General features: G+C 35.1%; 1 protein-coding gene across 3 annotated transcripts in view; it reads right to left on the bottom strand.

Moving 5' to 3' along the window:
• LOC125672347 (uncharacterized) overlaps positions 1–6,619 on the bottom strand; it is a 32,692-nt gene extending 26,073 nt beyond the window's left edge. The window contains exons 1-2 of one of the 3 annotated variants that reach the window (XM_048908582.2): positions 6,246–6,619; positions 5,958–6,017 (exon numbers count right to left, since the gene is read on the bottom strand). In XM_048908582.2, coding sequence (XP_048764539.2) covers positions 5,958–6,015 — 58 coding nt within the window. In that variant the 5' untranslated portion in view covers positions 6,016–6,017; positions 6,246–6,619. The remainder of the gene's footprint in view (positions 1–5,957; positions 6,018–6,245) is intronic. The other 2 variants (XM_048908581.2, XM_048908583.2) reach the window with 2 other exon arrangements.
• Positions 6,620–20,711: the final 14,092 nt, after the last annotated feature.

Raw genomic sequence — 20,711 nt, 5'->3', positions numbered from 1 at the left:
AAAACAACAGACACCTAGAATTAAGAGCACAATGAAAGCATGCATGTGATAAGGAGGGAGGGGGGGGGGATGACTTCATAATATTGCCTGAAAATTCTTGACAAGTAAATTTTTTTTTAATCCAAAGCTCAAGAAGGAAGGTGGCAATGGTTGATCTTTCAGTTCCATTCATCTGTTAAATCTAACATTCATGACAATACTTTAAAAAAAAAAAAAAAAAAAAAAAAAGATGGGAGTGGGTAGCAGTCTATTTATAGGACTATATCTGCACATAAAAAATAACCAACTTTGTAATAATAAAAGGGGCAGATCCATTGTTCAAATGTTGCTATGTGCCTGATGATTGTTTTTGTGCTCATTTGAGTAATTTAAGTGCAAGAAGAGCTGTAAGTTGATGTACACAAAATTTAATTTTCAAAACATTGAATCACATGCAAAACAAATATTTTAATGAAAATTTTACACTAGAGATGCCAATTCGAGATATAATAATTAACATGCTTTGTTTATTGGCATCTGGTGTTCATTTAGCAACAAGTAATTTTGTTCAGTGTGAAACGATGAATTGATAATATACATGTATGCGTTGGTTGTACATGTGTTTTTAGGCATATCTTATTGCATGTTTTTTGTGTTTGGTTGTCGAAAATATTGATAGAAATTAATAATGAAGAATTGCTGATATACTAAGGACATCATGATTCTGATCTAAAGAAATTGAGGAGTCAGTGAGGACTAGTTAATATTTACATACTTTGTTACATCATGACCATACAAACACACAAGGGCCACATATATGTAATTAGTGACTAAGACATTTTGTTCAGTTAAATACTATTTTCAAGTCATTACACTTAATTCTTAGAAAAATTCCTTAACTGGCAATTGATTGCAATCAGAAATTGCAAATTTTCTATTTAGTCCTTACTTGACACCATCAAATGAGGACCGCAATGTGCTGCGCGCTCCCTGTAATCAGGGGAAAATAACTCATATAGCATTGTGAAAAATGTAGCTCATTGATTATTCATATACGTTTGAAATATTTTATGGTTAACAAGATTTTTTACAATAACTATTGAAAAAGACTCAAACAAAATTTATGTTCATGTCATGCATAAATCTTATTAGAATCTTATGATGTCACAGGAGGGTGGAACAACCTTAAATAAAACTAGATGCTTATGAAGGAAAAGCAGAAAGGGGTACCAAAATTGCGAATTTCGAAAACATAGGGTTGTGAATGTGGGTCCAAAACAGTCATATAGTGTATAATATATAAATATTGCATGTATTTGAGGGTAACTTTGAAAATTTCAATGTTACCCTCAACTACATGCAATATTTGTTTTATTATACTGAATGTTATGTATACTGGAAAGCAGAAAAACTTACGTCTGTTTACATTTGATCAATCACTGTCGTGCGATATTTCGTATTTCAATGCGGGTACTCGCGTTTATTACAAACGCTCAAACGACGTCGTTGAGCAATCTACGGCGATCCGTACGCGCATAAATTTGACGCATGTGATAATTTTTTATAATATCACCCATTGTCAAGTACTGTTACCCGTTGCTAGATACTATCACCCTGGGTCGCGTGTTTTCTGTTCTCAGAGGGTAACAATATGTTTTTTCAAATGCTTCTCGACCAATCAGGTTCGAGTATTTTACATGAAAGTATAATAACATATTATATATTATGTTTTAAGTTCTTCATTAGTATGGGCACTTTCTGTGGAATTTATGTTTTAAGAACAACTCTTATTTAATATTACTGCTGAATATTGGAGTTTAGCTTATAAATATACAGAACAGGAAGATTTAATCTTCCTGTTCTGCATATTTATAAGCTAAATTCCAATATCATGGATTTCATAGCCCTTAGAGCTATAGTGATACTTTGAATTTTTTGAAATTTGATTAATACTCTGGTAACCAATAAGGTCTTAATTGTGGACCTCTTGTTTATTCATGAGTAGTAACACTATTAATTGTTCTTCAATACAGCATAAACACATGTATACAAACTGTATCAAAACATAACCGCCTTTAAGCCAATTCAACTTAATTAGTAGATTATCATCCAGGGTCACCAAAAAGTATGGGGCAGGTGGGTAATTTTATTTTTTAATTTTTATTTTCTGAGAAATATATTAATGACAAATGAGTTTTGTCAAAAGAAGTGCATAATTTAATGCCAGATATATCAATCGATGCTTATTTCACAGATGATTTTTGAGGGGCGGGCGGGGATGATAATCTATCAATTAAGTAATTAATTAAGTGGTAAAATTACTATTCTAGCATCATGAATGATCTTGTACATGTAAATGCAGGTAAAAGACAGTTTAATCAAATTGAATTAGGTGTGTACTGTATGGAAATGTGAAAAATAAGATGAACTTTTCAATATTTGTTCAACACATTTTTAGAACTTGAAGAGCAGAAGATGCATTCCATGACTCTTATATGATATAGAAGACAAAGGAGAGCTCTTGAGAATGGAAAAAAAACCTGCGAGTTTTACAGTCAATGAACACACCTCACGACACAAGTCCATCCTGATTCAGTAAAGTGGTAGTCTATTCTTCAAAGGACACACCATGACTTAGTTAAGATCAAGTTTTGGTGTCAGAAGACCAATGTAACTAAAACATTGCAAAATTAACAGGCTAGAACTCCTGCAAGTGTCTTATGTGAGCATACTGAATAAAGATTCATTACTGAACAGTTGAAGGAAAATCACTATTATAATGATTTCAAAAAAAAAAGATGATTGTGTTGTTTGGATAACATTGTGATCCATGTTTGTTGAATAAACAACTTTGCAAAAATTAGTTGTTCTGTGTTAATATTATAAATTTAATAATTACTGGTATGTCAACATAGATTACAGTAACACTGAACAAACTTCAATAAATTTTAAAGTTTCATGCAGTTTCTGCAGTAGAAAATGACACCTATTGATTTTCTGGTCCAAAGGTCACCGGGTGCAATACAATACTCTGTACAATTGATGTCTGACCAGTTTCTTCAGAACCCTTTGATTGATAGTGATATTTCATACAGGGGTTGGTCACTGGTAGTATATGACCCCCATTGATTTCAGGTCAAAAGATTAAAAATGGCTAGGTGCAATGTAGCTAGTACTCTATGCAATGGTGTCCTCCCAATATCTTGAGCCTGTTTTTCAATTATGATATTTCATATGTTGGTTGGTTATGAATAGTAGATTACCCCTAATGATTTCCAGGTCAAAGGTCAGCAAGTACAAGGCAGTACACTACAATAAACAATTTATTGGTATCTGCCCAATATCTTGAGAAGACTATTTTTATAGTGATGCTATTCCATGCATGGGTTGGTCACTGGTTATAGAGACCTTTGGTGATTTTCAGTTCAAAAGGTCACCTTGGAAATGCAGTGATGTACTCCATGCATTTGATGTCATCTAGAATGGTACATTATGCAATTTCTGTATGCTCAAACTTCAGAGAAAAGGGAAATTTTCCACCTTTAACCATTCACCAAAATTTTATGAAATATAATAAAGAAGCAAACATTAACACATTGATGCATGTCCCTGGCACTCCCTTGCTATGACTGTGGTAGTATAAAAATTAACACAAGTATACAGATGGCATAGCTGAGGAGGTATATATGTTTTGCAAACAATTCTTGTTATGGTATTCGTGTGCTTAATTCTTTATCTAGAGATGGAAAATAGTTTACATGGCAATACAGTACATGTAATATAGCTTGTTTATGGAAATGATTGCAAAATCTACTTGGTGGTTGGGGAGGGGGTCCTACTGAATTACAGTTTATGTTTACATGTTTGTTTGTTTTTTTATCACTTTAACTAATTTTTATTAATATGATAAACTTCTCCAAGTTTATTTTTGAAATATCTATTGCTCATATTGTTCATTTTGACTGAAAATGGTGTAGGTTTGTATTATTTGTATTAGTATGAATTTCTGGCAAAATGCCCAAATCTACAGTTTTCATGCTACAATATATCAATTGCACTAAGTTTCACCATTAATCTTTCTATATATATTAAGAGTCTTTGATATGGACATCCTTTGATGACAGTTGATATATTTTCCAAATTATCTAAATTCATCAACGAAATCCAACAAAAAAATCACTTTTTGGCAAAGTGCCAAATCATAATACATTGGTACAGCGGCCAGTAACACACTCTTTACCATAGGTGGATATAGATATCATAAATAAGGAGGGAATTTGATGGGGAGTCGAGATTTATGGAGAGAATTAGTTGTCTTTTTTATTTTTAATATACCACAAGGGCAAAACATGGGTAAAACGGGCTGAATTTTGCAGTTCAATTAGCCCTCATAGACTGCTGTCGGTTTCCATGGTAACGGATGGTAGAAATGTGGTGGTGGGGTTAAAATTATGCAAGATGGTGCAAGTAAAGTTAATGCTGTGAAAATCAAAGAAATCTGTGACATTGAGTGGCCAGACCCTATCTGATTTCTTTGATTTTTACATAGAATTGATCAAAAAGCCGAAAGCACTAACAATGAAATGTTATTCGAGTTTTGTGCTTCTTGACTTTTATTATTGGATATATATACATGTATATACACACACACACATATATATATATATATATATATATATATATATATATATATATATATATATATATAAAAGCACTGAAAAGGCCACGACACTGTTATATATATTAATTGACATTACTTTCATCATACAATTCATACAATGAATGCATGTTTGTTGCAAACTAGTTCGATCCGGTTTTTTAGTACCACCTGTCTGTGTTATCATTACCAAATATGGAGCATCATCAAGATTTTAAAAAGCACAGTCACCTGAAGTGTGGATAGCTTGTATATATGTTATGTACAACCACAGGCACGTGAAGTGTGAATAGCTTGTATAGATCTTATGTAAAACCACAGACACCTGAAGCGTGGATAGCTTGTAGAGATCTTATATGTACAACTACAGACACCTGAAGCGTGGATAGCTTGTAGAGATCTTATATGTACAACTACAGACACCTGAAGCGTGGATAGCTTGTATATATCTTATCTATAACCACAGACACCTGAAGTGTGGATAGCTTGTATAGATCTTATATGTACAACTACAGACACCTGAAGTGTGGATAGCTTGTATAGATCTTATGTACAACCACAGGCACGTGAAGTGTGAATAGCTTGTATAGATCTTATATGTACAACTACAGACACCTGAAGTGTGAATAGCTTGTATAGATCTTATGTACAACCACAGACACCTGAAGTGTGGATAGCTTGTATAGATCTTATATGTACAACTACAGACACCTGAAGTGTGAATAGCTTGTATAGATCTTATGTACAACCACAGACACCTGAAGTGTGGATAGCTTGTATAGATCTTATGTACAACCACAGACACCTGAAGCGTGGATAGCTTGTATAGATCTTATGTACATACCCCCTTTTTCCAGAATGAAATTATTTTATACAGAACCAAAAATGTACCCAAAATATGTTATTTCCCCACCGATCACCCTCATAAGTCGTTCTGGATAGTCAATTTGTACCTTCTGTAAGCTTTAGAGATGACCACTTGTGATATACTAATATATAACATAAATATTTTTATGGTATTACAGAGTTCGGGCCCAAAACGGGCTTAGCTCCTGTGTGGAAAGCCTAATAGAAGTACATGTACATATATACATTAGGAAACAAAATTATATATACAATTAAAGAGACACGTCTCAATTTGTTAGAACAAAGGAGACCTGCATTGGACAATTTCGTTACCTAAAATCTAGCAAGTGTCACTCCTTTGGAAATTCCTGTCTCGGGGTATGCACTATATCGATTGTGACCCGATTTCTTTATTTAATAGTTAGATTTAAATGACACCAACCAGAAAAAAGTCAGACATTCTACAGTTACCTACCTTTATCATTCTGCACTTTTGGCTTGAGTTTCTTCTTGAAAAGTTTTTTTTTAAACATAACTGAAAATTAAACATAGAATGTCTCGACATAGGGTTCTATGCTGCTGTTGTCAAGTTTACATCAGAGACGTTTAAAATATATGTCTCTGTTTACATCAATGAAATTTGAACTTTTGCATCAAAACAATTTATACGATAGCTCCGATAACATAAAGTGTTGTGAACAACATATAACGACTTAGTAGCTTAGAAGCTCACACATATATTGAAAATACATGGAGGACTTACTTCAGCCACACGGATTCCCCAATGGCGGCGATTTCTAGGTCATTTAATAAACATGTGGAATTCCAGTGTGTCACACGGTTTAAAAAGACTGGAGTTGTCGGAAATTCAGTGGAGCGTAGAATCCAAACCCTTGATCTCCGACTGCACAGGTGAGTGATTCTCTACTCCTGCACGTAATCTGCAGGTAGCATATGCATACATGTACATTGTATATATAAAGCACCAAAATGTCCAATGATTGGATTGTCAAATTTTTGGGACGACCTGCCCCTTCTTCAGGACGGTGGAATATTTTCGTAGAAATGAAAACTAAATGCATAAAAAAACAAAAGCCAATGCAAACCAGCGCTAAAACTAAATTACAAAGGCTGAGATAAAAGAGCTTCACTGAATGTTACATGGAGAACGTAAAAAAAAAACGTCTGATCTGAAAACGAGTCTAGACTGAATGAAGTTATATAATCTATTGTCTATTTAAAGGGACTGATTCACGATTTTCCCCAAAATTTTGTTTTTCACTTTTAATGATCAAAATCTTCTGTCTAATATGTTTAAAAGATTTCACATAGAAATTAAGGTTATACATTATCACAGAAGCATATTTTAGGGAGTTTATTATTTGTTTTGTAAACAAAGATTGTGGTATGTTATTGTTTACGAAATTTTCAAAAGAAATGGATATTGATAAAAGTTTATCATATCTTTCACATTTCAACCGTTCTTTGGGTAAAATGTGTCATCTAAAAGTTAAAATTTGTGACTCTGCAAGATTAAGATGCTTTATATTACAAAATTATTGTTTCCCTGGTTTGTTTGTATACATTAAAAGACTTGAGTCTTTGTTTACATAACACATATTTAAGGCTAAAATATTGCTTTTATTCTTGCATTCAGAAAGTCAAAAGTTTGGCTGTCAACATTAAATGAGTTATATTTTCAATGTTGAACATCAAAAATGAAAAATATTTTTCTCAAAAATCGTGAACCAGTCCCTTTGGTGTTTTATATACACAGCTGAATTCACACACTACGAAAGAATAACAAATATCAATAATCTACATTGTTAACAAGAATGATATACGAATTGATATACTGAATTAAGAAAAAATGTTGTTTTTGTTGCAAGCGTATACATATATAACTAAAACTGACACGAATCTGGAATTGTCGAAATATACCCATCCCTTCATCAGGACGATAGAATATTTACATAGAAACAGAAAGTCACTTTAATGTGATAAAGATAGAGACAAACTATAGCATTAAAACTAAACAACACCGGCTAGAAAAAAAAACAACATATGTCTACATACTTATTCAAATCGTCATTTTTAAGGAGCATACTACGTATGTTCTTAAATTAGCTGTTACGTGGAGCAAGCCCATGTCATGCGATAAATCAACAAAGTGTCGGTAGTGAAACTGAGGAAGTAACCAAGAATATTTAGAATAAAGTATCTGAGTACTGTAGTTGCAAGATTTGATTATTAAAAAACATATTCCGTAAGAGTGAAATTAAAAGATATTTCTTCGTGTAATCAAAAAAAAGGTTAGTGCATAAATTGACGAAAATAACATTTACATGTAGGTATCTGCTTTCGTACATTTGAGTACGTAATTACAGGAACATAGACGACTATTTAAAAACATATCCTGATCCATTCTACTCCAGGTGTCTTTCTATAACTCCAAAATCATATTACTTTGAGAATTTGTGATTGAGAATTACAAGACTTCAGAAAACTTTGATTAACATGTTGTTGAGTCGGTTCGCGTAGCGAGCTACCCCATGGCATCGCGTCCGTCCCGCGGATTCACCGCTTCACAACCACCTTAGCCATAGTTTGACTGGAAGTGTATGTTTTGTTAGATAAAATCATTGCCATGCACATACAATTCTTAATAATGTGAATGGAATGCACACAATATGGAAATAATTTAGAATCGGGCATCGACCAAGCAGGTCTGCAACTAAATACATTTGGGAGAAAAAGAGACTCTACGGATATGAAAGCAGACACTGTAAGGGCGGATCCAGAGGGGGGCAGGGGTGTGTGGAACACCCCCCCCCCCCCCACACACACACACACTTTTTGCGGACCAAAAAATTTAAGATTTATTCAATTTTAACGAGTCTTCCAGTCAAAATGATATTAAAGGTGGATACTTGCATGTAATTACATCATTAAAATTTATCAATTTAACACCAGTATGAAAGGCGAAGATAATGAACAGTGATCAATCTTACAACACCTGTAAGCAATACAAAATCGAGTTGGGCAAACATGGACCCCTGGACACATCAGAGGTGGGATCAGGTGCCTAGGAGGAGTAAGCATCCCCTGTCGACTGGTCACACCCGCCTTGAGCCCTATATTTTGGTCAGGTAAACGGAGTATATCATTTTTATTAATTCTAGGATAAATAAGACGACACACTGATATATATTTACGATATTTTCGTCAGACACAAGTATCGCTTAAGAATTCTTAAAATGTATATACACACAAGTGTTGTTTAAGAAGTATGAGAATTTGAAATTGAAAAAAAGTGCTAGGAAATGTTCAGTATGCAGGATTTTGCACCATTAACCCCAGAGCTTCTGGGGGCCCAGGCGGCCCTCAAGGGCAGACCTCTGGCCTATTTAGAGTAACCTTTACATCCGCTTTTTTTTTTTAAATTTATTTCATTGGGAAAGAAGATCTGAGTATGGCAATGAGAATGAGTTTATTATGACTAGAACTTTGGTTACAAGTAGTAAATAAACTAAATAAATTGTCTCAAGATCTCCTTAAGATGCTATGTATACCAACAAAGGGTGTAGACCTAACTTGAGTAGGGGCGGATATTGTGAAAAGTACGTGAAAGATTAAGTGTTGGAACACCCCCCCCCCCCTCTTTCACAAATTCCTGGATCCGCCTATGCAATGCATGTCTTTTGTGGAATTTAATTTTTTTTTAACGATATATGATATATTAAAATCTTAGCCAATCAATAATGGTGAAAGACTTATGAAGTGTATCGAAATAATATATTTTTAATTGTGCATGGCTACAAGTGGTAGGGTTAAACCCCGGGTTAGATGAATAAGAACTTCGACTTTCCGTGAAAATAAATGATATGGCGATTCATTAATTAATATTCTAACAGAATTCTGACGAAAATATATCTTAAATGAATTAACGAATCCTATATTTGCTTTGTTTGAATAAATACACTACGAACGTGTTAACATCATTTACATCCGCACGTGGTACATTTTTGAGGGAATATTTCATGTGAACAGAAAGAAGGAAGAGGCGATCAAGATATTTGAAAACTTTGAACAAGAGAACCATTTGGCCATTGCTCGTTACTGAGATACCTCTTTGCGCTCGGTCACATCCTGTTCCTACGCAATGTAGTTTACCGAAGTTCAGGAACTGGAAGAGATCTACAAGATTCTGGCATACATGTATACTAGAAAGGAATTCATATTCCAGTCGTGTAGTATTGCTGTCATTGCATCTACAGTACAATACTAAGACAACTGAGAAGAGGCAAGCCCCCTAACAATGGCTCCGTATTTTTGTGTACTGTTGTTTCTCCGAAATTCTTTTAGAATGTCTATGATACTGACTTCTTCCCCAGCGAGTATCAAAAAGAAAAGATGAGCAAATGAAACTAATGTACATTGTATTTATTTTTAGTGTATACAGCTGACTGCAACTAACATCTCGATTTTGAATAAAATTGGATTCTGTCTGTGATTAAATACTTTATATACGCTACAACATTTAATGGGTAAATGAACAAGTGAAGATCACAGACAGTGATCAATCTAAAAAAAAAAAAACACTTGAAAGAATACAAATTAAGAGAAGGACAAACAAGGTACCTTGGACATACCAGGGATAGGATCAGGTGTCAAGGAGAACTAAGCATCCCCTGACGACTGGTCGGTGCCGCCGTGAGCTCCATCTTTGATCAAGTCATACAGAGCAATCCATATTAAAATCAATATGTAAAGAAAGGCCCATTTTAAATTTGTATGAAACACGTAAAACAGCATTCAACCTCGCGATAGCTTATATTTGCAACTTTGATCATTATAACGACCATAGAATTGGCGAAATTATTACTTTTAACGAGAACATTGAAAGCCCTGTAACATCAACTTATTTGTCAGTAGCATGCCTTAAGAATCACGCAACTAATAATTATTAATAAAATATTTAAAAGGTTGAAATCGAAGGCAAATATACTATTTGTAATGAATTTTAAATTTTAAATCAGGCTTGGTGGTCTGCATAATTAAGGAATCAGATCTTGCTGATTTAGATCTCGATGATATTGTTGACCTACATGTAACTGAGAATGAAAAAAGCTCATACTTTCGATTTTGTTTTCCTGGGAGAGGAGCAGTTCTCTCGACTTTTGTAGTTCTTCTTATCGGATGACTCAGCTTTGTCAGGCATACTTTTTAGTTAAATCGCGACAGGAATATTCGCAATATTAAAAAAAAAAATCCGATGTCGGCGATTTTTTATTTTCAAAATGATAATCGATTATTCACATCGTTTTAGTCATAGCAACAGACAATCGAAAGTCGGCGATTATCAGTATATCACTAGGACACCACCTATCATATTATAAAAGATTAAGTGGTTATTGCTTAAAATAAAAAAGGAGTTTGAGGAAGAGGAAAGTGCGACAGTCAGACGGACCTGGGGCGCGTTTTACAAAAGAACTTACGACTTACGACCAAGTTTACACACTGGAATTTTCTAGTTTATTGTAAGATCATTCACTCCAAATGCAAAATATCTTTTTTAATATTGAAAACTAAGCCTCAGAAAAGTTTTACTTCATTCACTCAAAGTAATAACAGTGTAATGCAATTTAAGACTTGTGACTTCGTCGTAAGTTGTTTTGTAAAACGGGCCCCTGGTTTCCAACAAGGTACCCGAACTTTCTTCTGAAAGTGCGAGTATAAAAGCCAAGTAAAGGTAATCAAAAGTTCCGAGATATTTCAACCTCGTTTAAACCTCAAAATAGTGTTTGTTTTCATGCAGGTCAGATGTCCTGTTGTGTGCAATATGTAAAATGCGAACTTTTAGATCTGTACCAACAGTATGAATGCTATAGTTTTTCCAAATATAGAAAAAGCGATTGATAGTGTTTTAGCAACTACAAGCACTAAGTCATTTATTGAGCGGTTTCCTGGGTGGCAAGGCAGGTTTAATGTCAGTTTCCGTTTCGTTCACATAAACTGAATTTGATTGTTTTGTATTGTCACGTTCTTCTCTCTTCACCTCATCAATATTTCTCACTTGTTCACCATTTTCTTCTTTTACAATGTAGAATGTCGGCTGGGACCTATTTTTAGGTTTGGGAAGAATATTGGGTTTCGTTTTTATAGCTGGCAATTTCCCATAAAAATCTGAGCCTTTCTCGGTGTCTCCCAAACCTTCATTGATATAATGTGCAACACCAGATTCAGATGTACAATCGAAATCGGATCCTCTCTCTGTGTCTCTGAGATTCTGGGTTGAAGTTCTACTCTCATAATCTGAGCTTTTACAGGTTTCCCCAATTCTTCTTTGAGACGTATTTGATGCAGACTCGGAGAAGTCTGAACTTTCATAAACGGAATCTTTCTCAAAGTCACGTACGTTATCCACACAAGTTCTTGGGTTTTCCGACTTTAGCTGATTGTCCCGTCGCAATGGAGGAGGTGGAGGAGGTGATGTGTCATTTTTATGACCACTGGTGTGGGGGGTTCTGACGGGTCTTTGGTTGATTCCATTAAATGCATTCTTGGTTCCTTCTGGTTTGGGTGGAAGCGGAGGGAATGAGGCTTTGTTAATTTGGAAAGACTTTTGCTCCTTCACATTTTCATATGCATTACTTTGGCGAATTTGTTTCTTTGGTGGAACTGTCTGAGCAGACTGTTCCTCCACATTTACAGTTTCACTGTCATCACTTTGTGGAATCATTGGAAGAGGACGTATTTTGCATGAATTTTCATCCGTTGAGACAACGTTTTGAAATTCTGTTGATGGCAACGGTAGTGGTGTTCTATGAACAGGTGGGATATATTTATCGATGTCAGGTAACGGTGGTGGTCTTCTGGGAACAGGTGTGATACTTTCATCATTGTCATGTAACGATGGTGGTCTTCTAGGAACAGGTGGGATACTGTCATCACTGTCAGGTAACGGTGGTGGTCTTCTAGGAACAGGTGGGATACTGTCAGCATTGTCATATATTTACATTTGCCAATGCACTTCCTTATATGACAGTACTAATGAAATTGATGTTCAATTTCGTGTGACATGAATTTGGTCACGTGATCAGTTTGTTCGTGCGTATGAATACAATCACCGCTTCAAAAGTCAGTTCCTGTATTTTCACCTGGCTTCTTGTATAAATGCAATGCAGTGGGGGATTTAGACCCCCCCCCTCTCGCCACAAATTTAAATAATAGAAATAGTGTGAGTAAAATTCGAGATTAGTAAAATTCGAGATTGGCACCCAAAATGGCTAGGCATTTTGGCTAATACTTGACTTTCACACACACCCTTTCGTTAACCCTGGATCCGCCACTGCAATGACATCATAACAGAAATAAACGCAGCAGGGTATTTATAGTTTATTTTGTAAACAAACAAGAATTTCATCAATTTATAAAAGAGAAACGTTAAACACATATCGCTCTGTTGTTTCATTTTATACAGTTTTAAATACCGTCTGCAACTTCTGCATGGCAAATTTATAAAATAAAGTTCTATGAACATGTAGGCAGAGTTATAAGCCTACATGTATTTACTTCATGATGATAAGTTAACCTGTTGTTTCCTGGCAACTTCCATCACGGCTATGACTCGTCATGATTATAAGTGAGGCTGGTTTCGAGGCTCGAAAAATTTACATGTTCATGTCAGGGTACCGGTGCGAGTCTTCATTAAAATCCTACAACAGAAATCTCTCAAGTAAACAAAAACTCCGTCAGTTCGTTTTCATTTTATTTGACACACACTGAAGGTAAATGAAAGACGCAACCTACCTGCACTTGGTCTAAATCTCTCCTACGGTCTTGAATCGTCTCCTGCATGGCTACAACCACGAGTCCTAACGATGAACATACCGTTGTTTCTTTCTAAAAACCTGACCAAGAGCTTAACGTTAACTTGACCCATCATATTCACCATCAATTCTCTCAGATCCTTTGAATTTCTGTCGAAATCTGTGATCAACAATTGCGTTTTCAACTTAGTAAGCTAGACCGACGCCAGTTTCTCCATCGCTGATCGCGACCAAATCACACCACGGATGTAGTTTACTCCGCTCTTCTTGTCATTTCAGTTAACTTTACGCTCTACATTACCTTTATTTTTACACATGTTTCGTCTTCTTTTTTTTAACATTTTCAATTAAATATCTATATCTTATATTCTCTTTGATATTGTTCCTAATTTTTTATTCGATAAAACTCTTATGAACTATATTTTGTGTTCTACGATCGTTATTTTTGTCATCTGCTACATAATCATGGAAGCTCGGTAAGAACACAAATCAAAATAGAAAATATAAATATAAGAAATAAAATATCATTTTTGAATGTTATTGGGATATGACATGAAGTTGGTACCTGATCAAATCTACTATAACGCCCTTTAGAAATAAAACCCCCCCAAAAAACAAGTCAGCTAAAAGAGAAGCACAATTCGTATCCATGGGAATTCCAACAAACTGTTAGAAGACCTGATCACCAAAGACTAAGAAGATATTGGTAATCTATTAGTTTTCTAATTTAATTACTTTTCACAAATGAAAGCATCCAAAAATGAAATTAATGCATAACTTGAGCAGATTCAGAAGGGTGGGGAATAATTCAAATAACATGTATATAATATTCATTGTGGTATTTTTCAGGGTTGTGTCATTTTATAATTGTGAGAATTGGTAAAATATAAGGTGTCAATAAATAAAAGGATTAATACTCTCCATCAGATATATAACTGCCTGAAGAGGCATTCAAGTAGAAAGCGCTAAGAGTGAAATGTTATTCCAGTTTTGTGTTTCTTGACTTTTATTATTGGATATATACAAGTACAGTGTATATATGCTTTTATTTTACTTCGACATTGATGGAATCCTCTGTTCATTTTGTAAAAGATGTTCTCATATTAATGATTACATTCTGCAGTAACTGCACTTGATTTGAAGGGTTTTTTTCCCCCTAAAGATATGTCCCTAAATACAAACCTAATAATATTCTACACTTTATACCCCTATTTGTGACTCCCTGTGTGTGTGTTACAATTAAACAGTTTAGACCCTGTGCGTGTGTTTGTGTGTGTTACAATTCAAACAGTTTAGACATTGTGTGTGTTTTTGTGTATGTTACAATTCAAACAGTTTAGACATTGTGTGTGTTTTTGTGTATGTTACAATTCAAACAGTTTAGACATTGTGTGTGTTTATGTGCTTTACAATTAAACAGTTTAGACCCTGTGTGTGTGTGTGTGTTTGTGTGTGTTACAATTCAAACAGTTTAGACATTGTGTGTGTGTTTGTGTGTGTTACAATTCAAACAGTTTAGACATTGTGTGTGTGTTTGTTACAATTAAACAGTTCAGACCCTGTGTGTGTGTCTGTGTATGTTACAATTCAAACAGTTTAGACATTGTGTGTGTGTTTGTGTATGTTACAATTCAAACAGTTGAGACCCTGTGTTTGTGTGTGTGTGTTACAATTCAAACAGTTTAGACTTACACAGGTTCAGGATGCATTTGTACTTATTACAGTTTGGGCACTTACTGTTCTAATAGCATAGATCTGTATTGTTTTCCAGATTACTTAGTCATTTAAAAGAGGCTGAAGATAAAGAAATTCTTCTTCAAGACACATTCTTTCGATATCAATTTGAAAGTATTGAAAATAGTGAGGAGAGTGCAGCATGTATATGTGATTGGCAATTATCAAATATATCTTCCCTAGAGCAACAATTTTCAGAAGAAAGAAAAATGGGGAAAAGTTTACTGTAATTAAAGGATTGTGTTATACAGATATTGAAAATGAGGGAAATGTTGAATTTGACAATTTACTACAAATTTTACCAAGTCATGTCACTATTCTAAAAACAAGTGCAGAAGAAATAAATTTTAACTTCCCAATGAGCATTGAAATTAATGGACTTAACTTGCAGCTTTGTGTGAAGTTAAGAAGAAATGGAACATGGTCATTTAGAATTGGAAATCAAATTATTGATCTGAAGTCCATGAAAATGGACACAACTTACATACAGAGTCGAGAAGAAATTGATGTTATTTTGAAAAGTTGTAATTTGTTCAGATTTTGTGAGGGTGTTGCAATTAACAGTTCAGTTATTTGCACTCGATATCACACAATAGAGATATTTTCAAAAAACAATGAAAAGGGGATCAGAACATTGCGATCTCTATCATGCAAAAAGGTTGTGTCATTGACAGGAAAATCATCTCAATGTGCATCGTGTCAAAGGATGACATTTTCAGATAAAGGACAAATGCAAAGAATTTATCTTCAAGAGAATACAAATAAAACTAATTCAGAAGAAAATGATATCAAGAAGCTTATGCCAGGAGCACCTGATGAAATGATAATTTTTCTTAAGTCCCAAGCTCAGAATGTTCAAAGAGATCCCAGAGGGAGAAGATGGCTGAAAGAAGTAATTTCTGCCAGTTTAGATGTAAAACTTATACGGTACCAATTTTGATGCACCAGATGCACATTTCGACAAATAATGTCTCTTCAGTGATGCTCAACCGAAATGTTTGAAATCCGAAATAACAATGAAGTTTTAGAGCTATTATATAGCCAAAAAGTGGAGCCAAATTTGTCCAAGGATAAGACTATGCATGAGGGAGATAATCCTTAATTTTGAAATAAATTTCTAAATTTTATAACAGCAATTAAATATACATCCGTATTTTCAAGCTAGTAACGAAATACTTAGCTACTGGGCTGTAGAGACCCTCGGGGACTAACAGTCCACCAGCAGAGGCTTCGACCCAGGGGTCATAATGTAAAACTTATACGGTACCAATTTTGATCTATACAATAGGTCACCCTTTGCATATGACTCTCTCTATCGAAGTAAGCTGATAATTCTACCATCGCCATCTTTATTGATACTCTATAAAAAGAATATTTGTATACATGATGGAATTGCTATCAGTTAAACACTAGGTTATCTTGCATGCAGTTATCTCAATTAAGTTTCAACTTTGATATCATGAGTATAATATAATTCATATGTAACCTTTCAATGGTCATTCCTTGTGATTTATGAACCGTTACAGCATAGGCCAACTTGATTGGGATTTGTTTCCTCTCTGCAAGATTTCTCTTGTGAATGGGACTATAAACTGTAAGAAAATTTTATAAAATACAATTTGTATTCTCTCATAGCATTTCAGGTTACAAGTGTGTGAATCAAACATTTGGTCAGTATTACATAAACAAAGTTAGGTTACCTGAAAATGTTTCCTTCTGCAATCGTATTGTTGTATTTATAGAAGGAAACTGTACAACTGGACCGTCTGCTTCGCCATTCACAACTGTGCCCCTCAGTCCATTTACAAGTTTTTCAGTTAGGTTACACAGTAGCATAACGGGGCTTCCCACTTTGATCCAAAGGGAACTGGGAGCAAGGACCCTTTGGAGGTACTTGGCTTCTCCTGTATCCTCAGCCTGATACTTGAAGAGATATCCTGGTGCTGATAAAACTCTGCCCCTGTTGTAGGAATCGGTCAGCTCATTAGTAGCAAACAGTTCAAGAGATATGTCTCCTGGTTTATCTACTGGTTTTTGAAGTCCATGCAAAAAGTTGAACGTTTCTGGTGTTGAGATGCCCCTCGACACTTCATTCACACAGTTAATGAATTTTATATCTGACTGTCTCATCACCGCACTCAAAATAACTTTATGTGAAATAGCACTTGTAAAATTGTGACTCTGAAAACAGAATTCCCCTTCATCTGAATACAGTTTATTTCGCACAGGTGGTAATTGATAAAAATCCCCACTGAGAATAATTTGTATTCCACCAAATAACAGTTCTTCATTCTTCAATGAGCACACTGCTTTAACTTGGTTGAAAAGCCTTTCGGATAGCATAGATATTTCATCTACTATGAGTACTTCGGTTTTGCAAATCCGATCAAATGTCTTTGCGATAATTCTTTATTCTTGATTTTATGTTGACCAGTTCATGTCTGCATTAAAAGAAACAACCACATATTAACTCATCTATCTTTATACATAATTATTTAAGAAATTATGCTTGGTTTTATACTATATAGGTTTGAACGTGGTACCTTTTTATTGATAAAGCTCATTTGTATCATGAATGAATGCAATTCTAATAGTAGTATGACACTATAGTCAACCCGAAACTAGTTTACCGTACATCATACAGTGAAGATTCAATCCATTCCACAACCCTTCTCCACTTATCTTACATTCACGTGTATGTAATTATGATACTGGTTATGAGATCCTGAGGTAAAGTTATTGGAACAATCTGATTAAAATCGGATCTTTGATCTACTCCAGTATAATGCATAACGATATGAAATTAACAGTACTACCACAAAACATTCAAGTCTAGCTGGTTTCTATTCGAAATACTCTCTGTAATTTTATTGTGGGGGTGGAGGGTGGGGGTAGGGGGGGGTAGTCCACCACACAATTTTCTAACTACATTAGAGCAGAAAAAGACACTTTAGAATTGTTTCTCTAATGTGGTGTCCCTTTCCTCTCATCTACGCCACAGGGGTTTGCCCTGTTTGAGAAATGTTGTAAACAAAACTAATTTCAAAATGTGATATTGTTTATCATATTTTTTTAACGGAAGCAAGTACCTGTGTCTACAACAGTACAAGCCCTTGTAGTCGGTGCATACACCCCACCCCGAATATTGAAATTCTTTAATACTAGCTAGGAGGGCAAAGGTCAGTGGGGCCGGACCCCCCACCCCACCCACCCACCCCTCTTGACAGAACATTTTGCTTAAAAAAGGTAAAAATAACACATTTTGAGGGTGGACCCCCAACCCCCTTTGAAAACCAAAATTAATGTCTAAAAAATTCCTGGATCCGCCCCTGAAGGGTTTATGTCCTACTTCACTTGTGATTACACAACAAACAAAAACGTTATCACTTACCTCCCATCGTCTATCCCCACCCAGCTATGAATTGTTCTGGCATTGGTCCACTCGGGGAGATTTGTGCATGCAATGCCCGTGGTACAAACACAACTCACGTTAATACCTTTCTTCAAGAAATGTCTACATACCTCTCCTATCAAAAAGGTTTTTTCCTGTTCCCGCCTGGCCACCGATGAAAACATTGTGTCCAGCGATTGCTAAATTAAAAGCAATTTCCTGAGATTTCGTGAGACCGTCCATTGTCAAATTGACTTTTCCTTTAAAACGTAATGAAACCTCTGGTGAGAACCCGAAAAAGTCCGGGAAAATTTTGACCAATCACAGTCCACTTAACAACTATTCATTGAATCGGACAAAATGGCTGTGACAGTTGTGAAAGCAGACGTATTTAAAAACTTTAGTCGATCGGGACTATTTGAGACTTTCAAATACGAACTGAGGTAAGAAATTCATCTTAAAACAGTCATAGGATGATGTCTATGTTATGCATTTGTGCGGTACAGGCCTGACACACTCTGTTTACTCTTGTAAATCACCGGGCCCAGCTAAATCTCGACCTCGCGAAACCCACCGGATTTTTAAATTAATTTCTGCATATCTTTGGAAATATACGGAATTTCGGAATGAAATTTGGCAGATATGTGGAAAAGTTCTATACAAATAGATAAGACAACAAAGTATTATTATAAAACTTTTTTTTTTTACGGTGAAGTGAGGTACCCTGTGGAAAGAGTTCTATACCTTTACTCTTATATATAGTAATTAGGCCCCAAGCGATATAAGTGCCTGTGGTATGTACTGGGACTTATGATATGGTATGGTATGGTATGAAATTTTGAAGTATGGAAATGTAGTGAAGTAACCATTCAAAGCAATTTTCATAGGTAAAATGAAGTGTTATAATATTTCCTTTTTTTCTCTCCTGAAATGATAAATCGAAATAATTACTGTCGTATATCAAATTATATTTAGCACTGAACAAATTAAATTTGTAAGAATTTAGTTTAATTTTCTGTTTTCAGGAAAAATTATTTCCATAGACATAATTGGAATTCGTGTTTATTTATATATTGAATTAAATCTTAATATATAATATTTCTATCATAAGACAATAAATGATATTCAAGAATGTAAGATATCAAATTCCTATGCACAAATGACAAAGCTCCGACACTTCTTTGATGTTTTAAAGAAAAGAGTGACCCAACATTCTGACCATAATGTTAATTGTTTGTTTAACGTCCCATCAAGAATTTTTCACTCATATTGAGACGTCATCAGCTGTAGATGAAGTACCATAAATTTAGACCTACGCTCAGGGCCGTAGCAGTGAGGGCTTTTAACGTACCAAAACCAACCGCGACCCGCCACGACTGTTCCTAAGCATAATATGACCAGTGAACTTGATGTGTACATTTATTATGCTTAAAACCGTAATGGAATGCTGCTTGTAGGGGTACAACTGGAATAACCCACAAAATCATATCAAAGCAATGAATTATGTACTTGACATGCGTATTATTTACATGTATGAACTAAATTACATGTTCGTATATTATCCCCCCCCCCCTATTAACACAAACCATTTGGTATAAATTGGACATTAGTACAGCAAATTTGTCATCGTTCGGATAGTCACCGCTGATAGGCTCGTCTTCTACTCATCAAGTGATGAGTAGAGGACAAGATCAGCCGTGAGTATCCGACGATGGCAAATTTCTTGAATTTTCATAATCGATGCACAAACTATTATATCTATTTTGATAATTAATCATGGGCCTATAAACATTGATGTTGCCAATGCACAATTGAATTCATTACATACAAACATACAAACGGAGAGTACGGAAACTAACGGAGAGAGAGAGAGAGAGAGAGAGAGAGAGAGAGAGAGAGAGAGAGATCGTATACATGTATCCTTTTTTTTTTTATATATATCCAAGTGGAAAGTCCTTATTCCTTGCAAAGGTCCATGCATTGGCTGGTTGCCGCCTCTCACTTTTTGTTTATATGAACAAAAACGTAAGATTAAACCTATGAATTCAACCCTTGCCCCCCCCCCCCCCCCCCCCCCCCCCCCCCCCCCCCCCCCGATTTCCAACATTTTAATTCTGGCTGTCATACCCCTTTTCAGTTTGATGCTATGTCCCTGTCATCACATTGTTCTCGGTGGTGATCTCTCCGCATTTTAGCATTGTTTAACAAATGCAATTATTTCAGTATCATTCTTATTAAATTAATGATTCAACTGAATCTACACTTATCCTAG

Source organism: Ostrea edulis, chromosome 4 (assembly GCF_947568905.1).
Source record: "Ostrea edulis chromosome 4, xbOstEdul1.1, whole genome shotgun sequence".
Lineage (NCBI taxonomy): Eukaryota > Metazoa > Mollusca > Bivalvia > Ostreida > Ostreidae > Ostrea > Ostrea edulis.
Note: the sequence above shows the minus strand (reverse complement) of the source record. Positions and strands in the feature narration are given on the sequence as shown.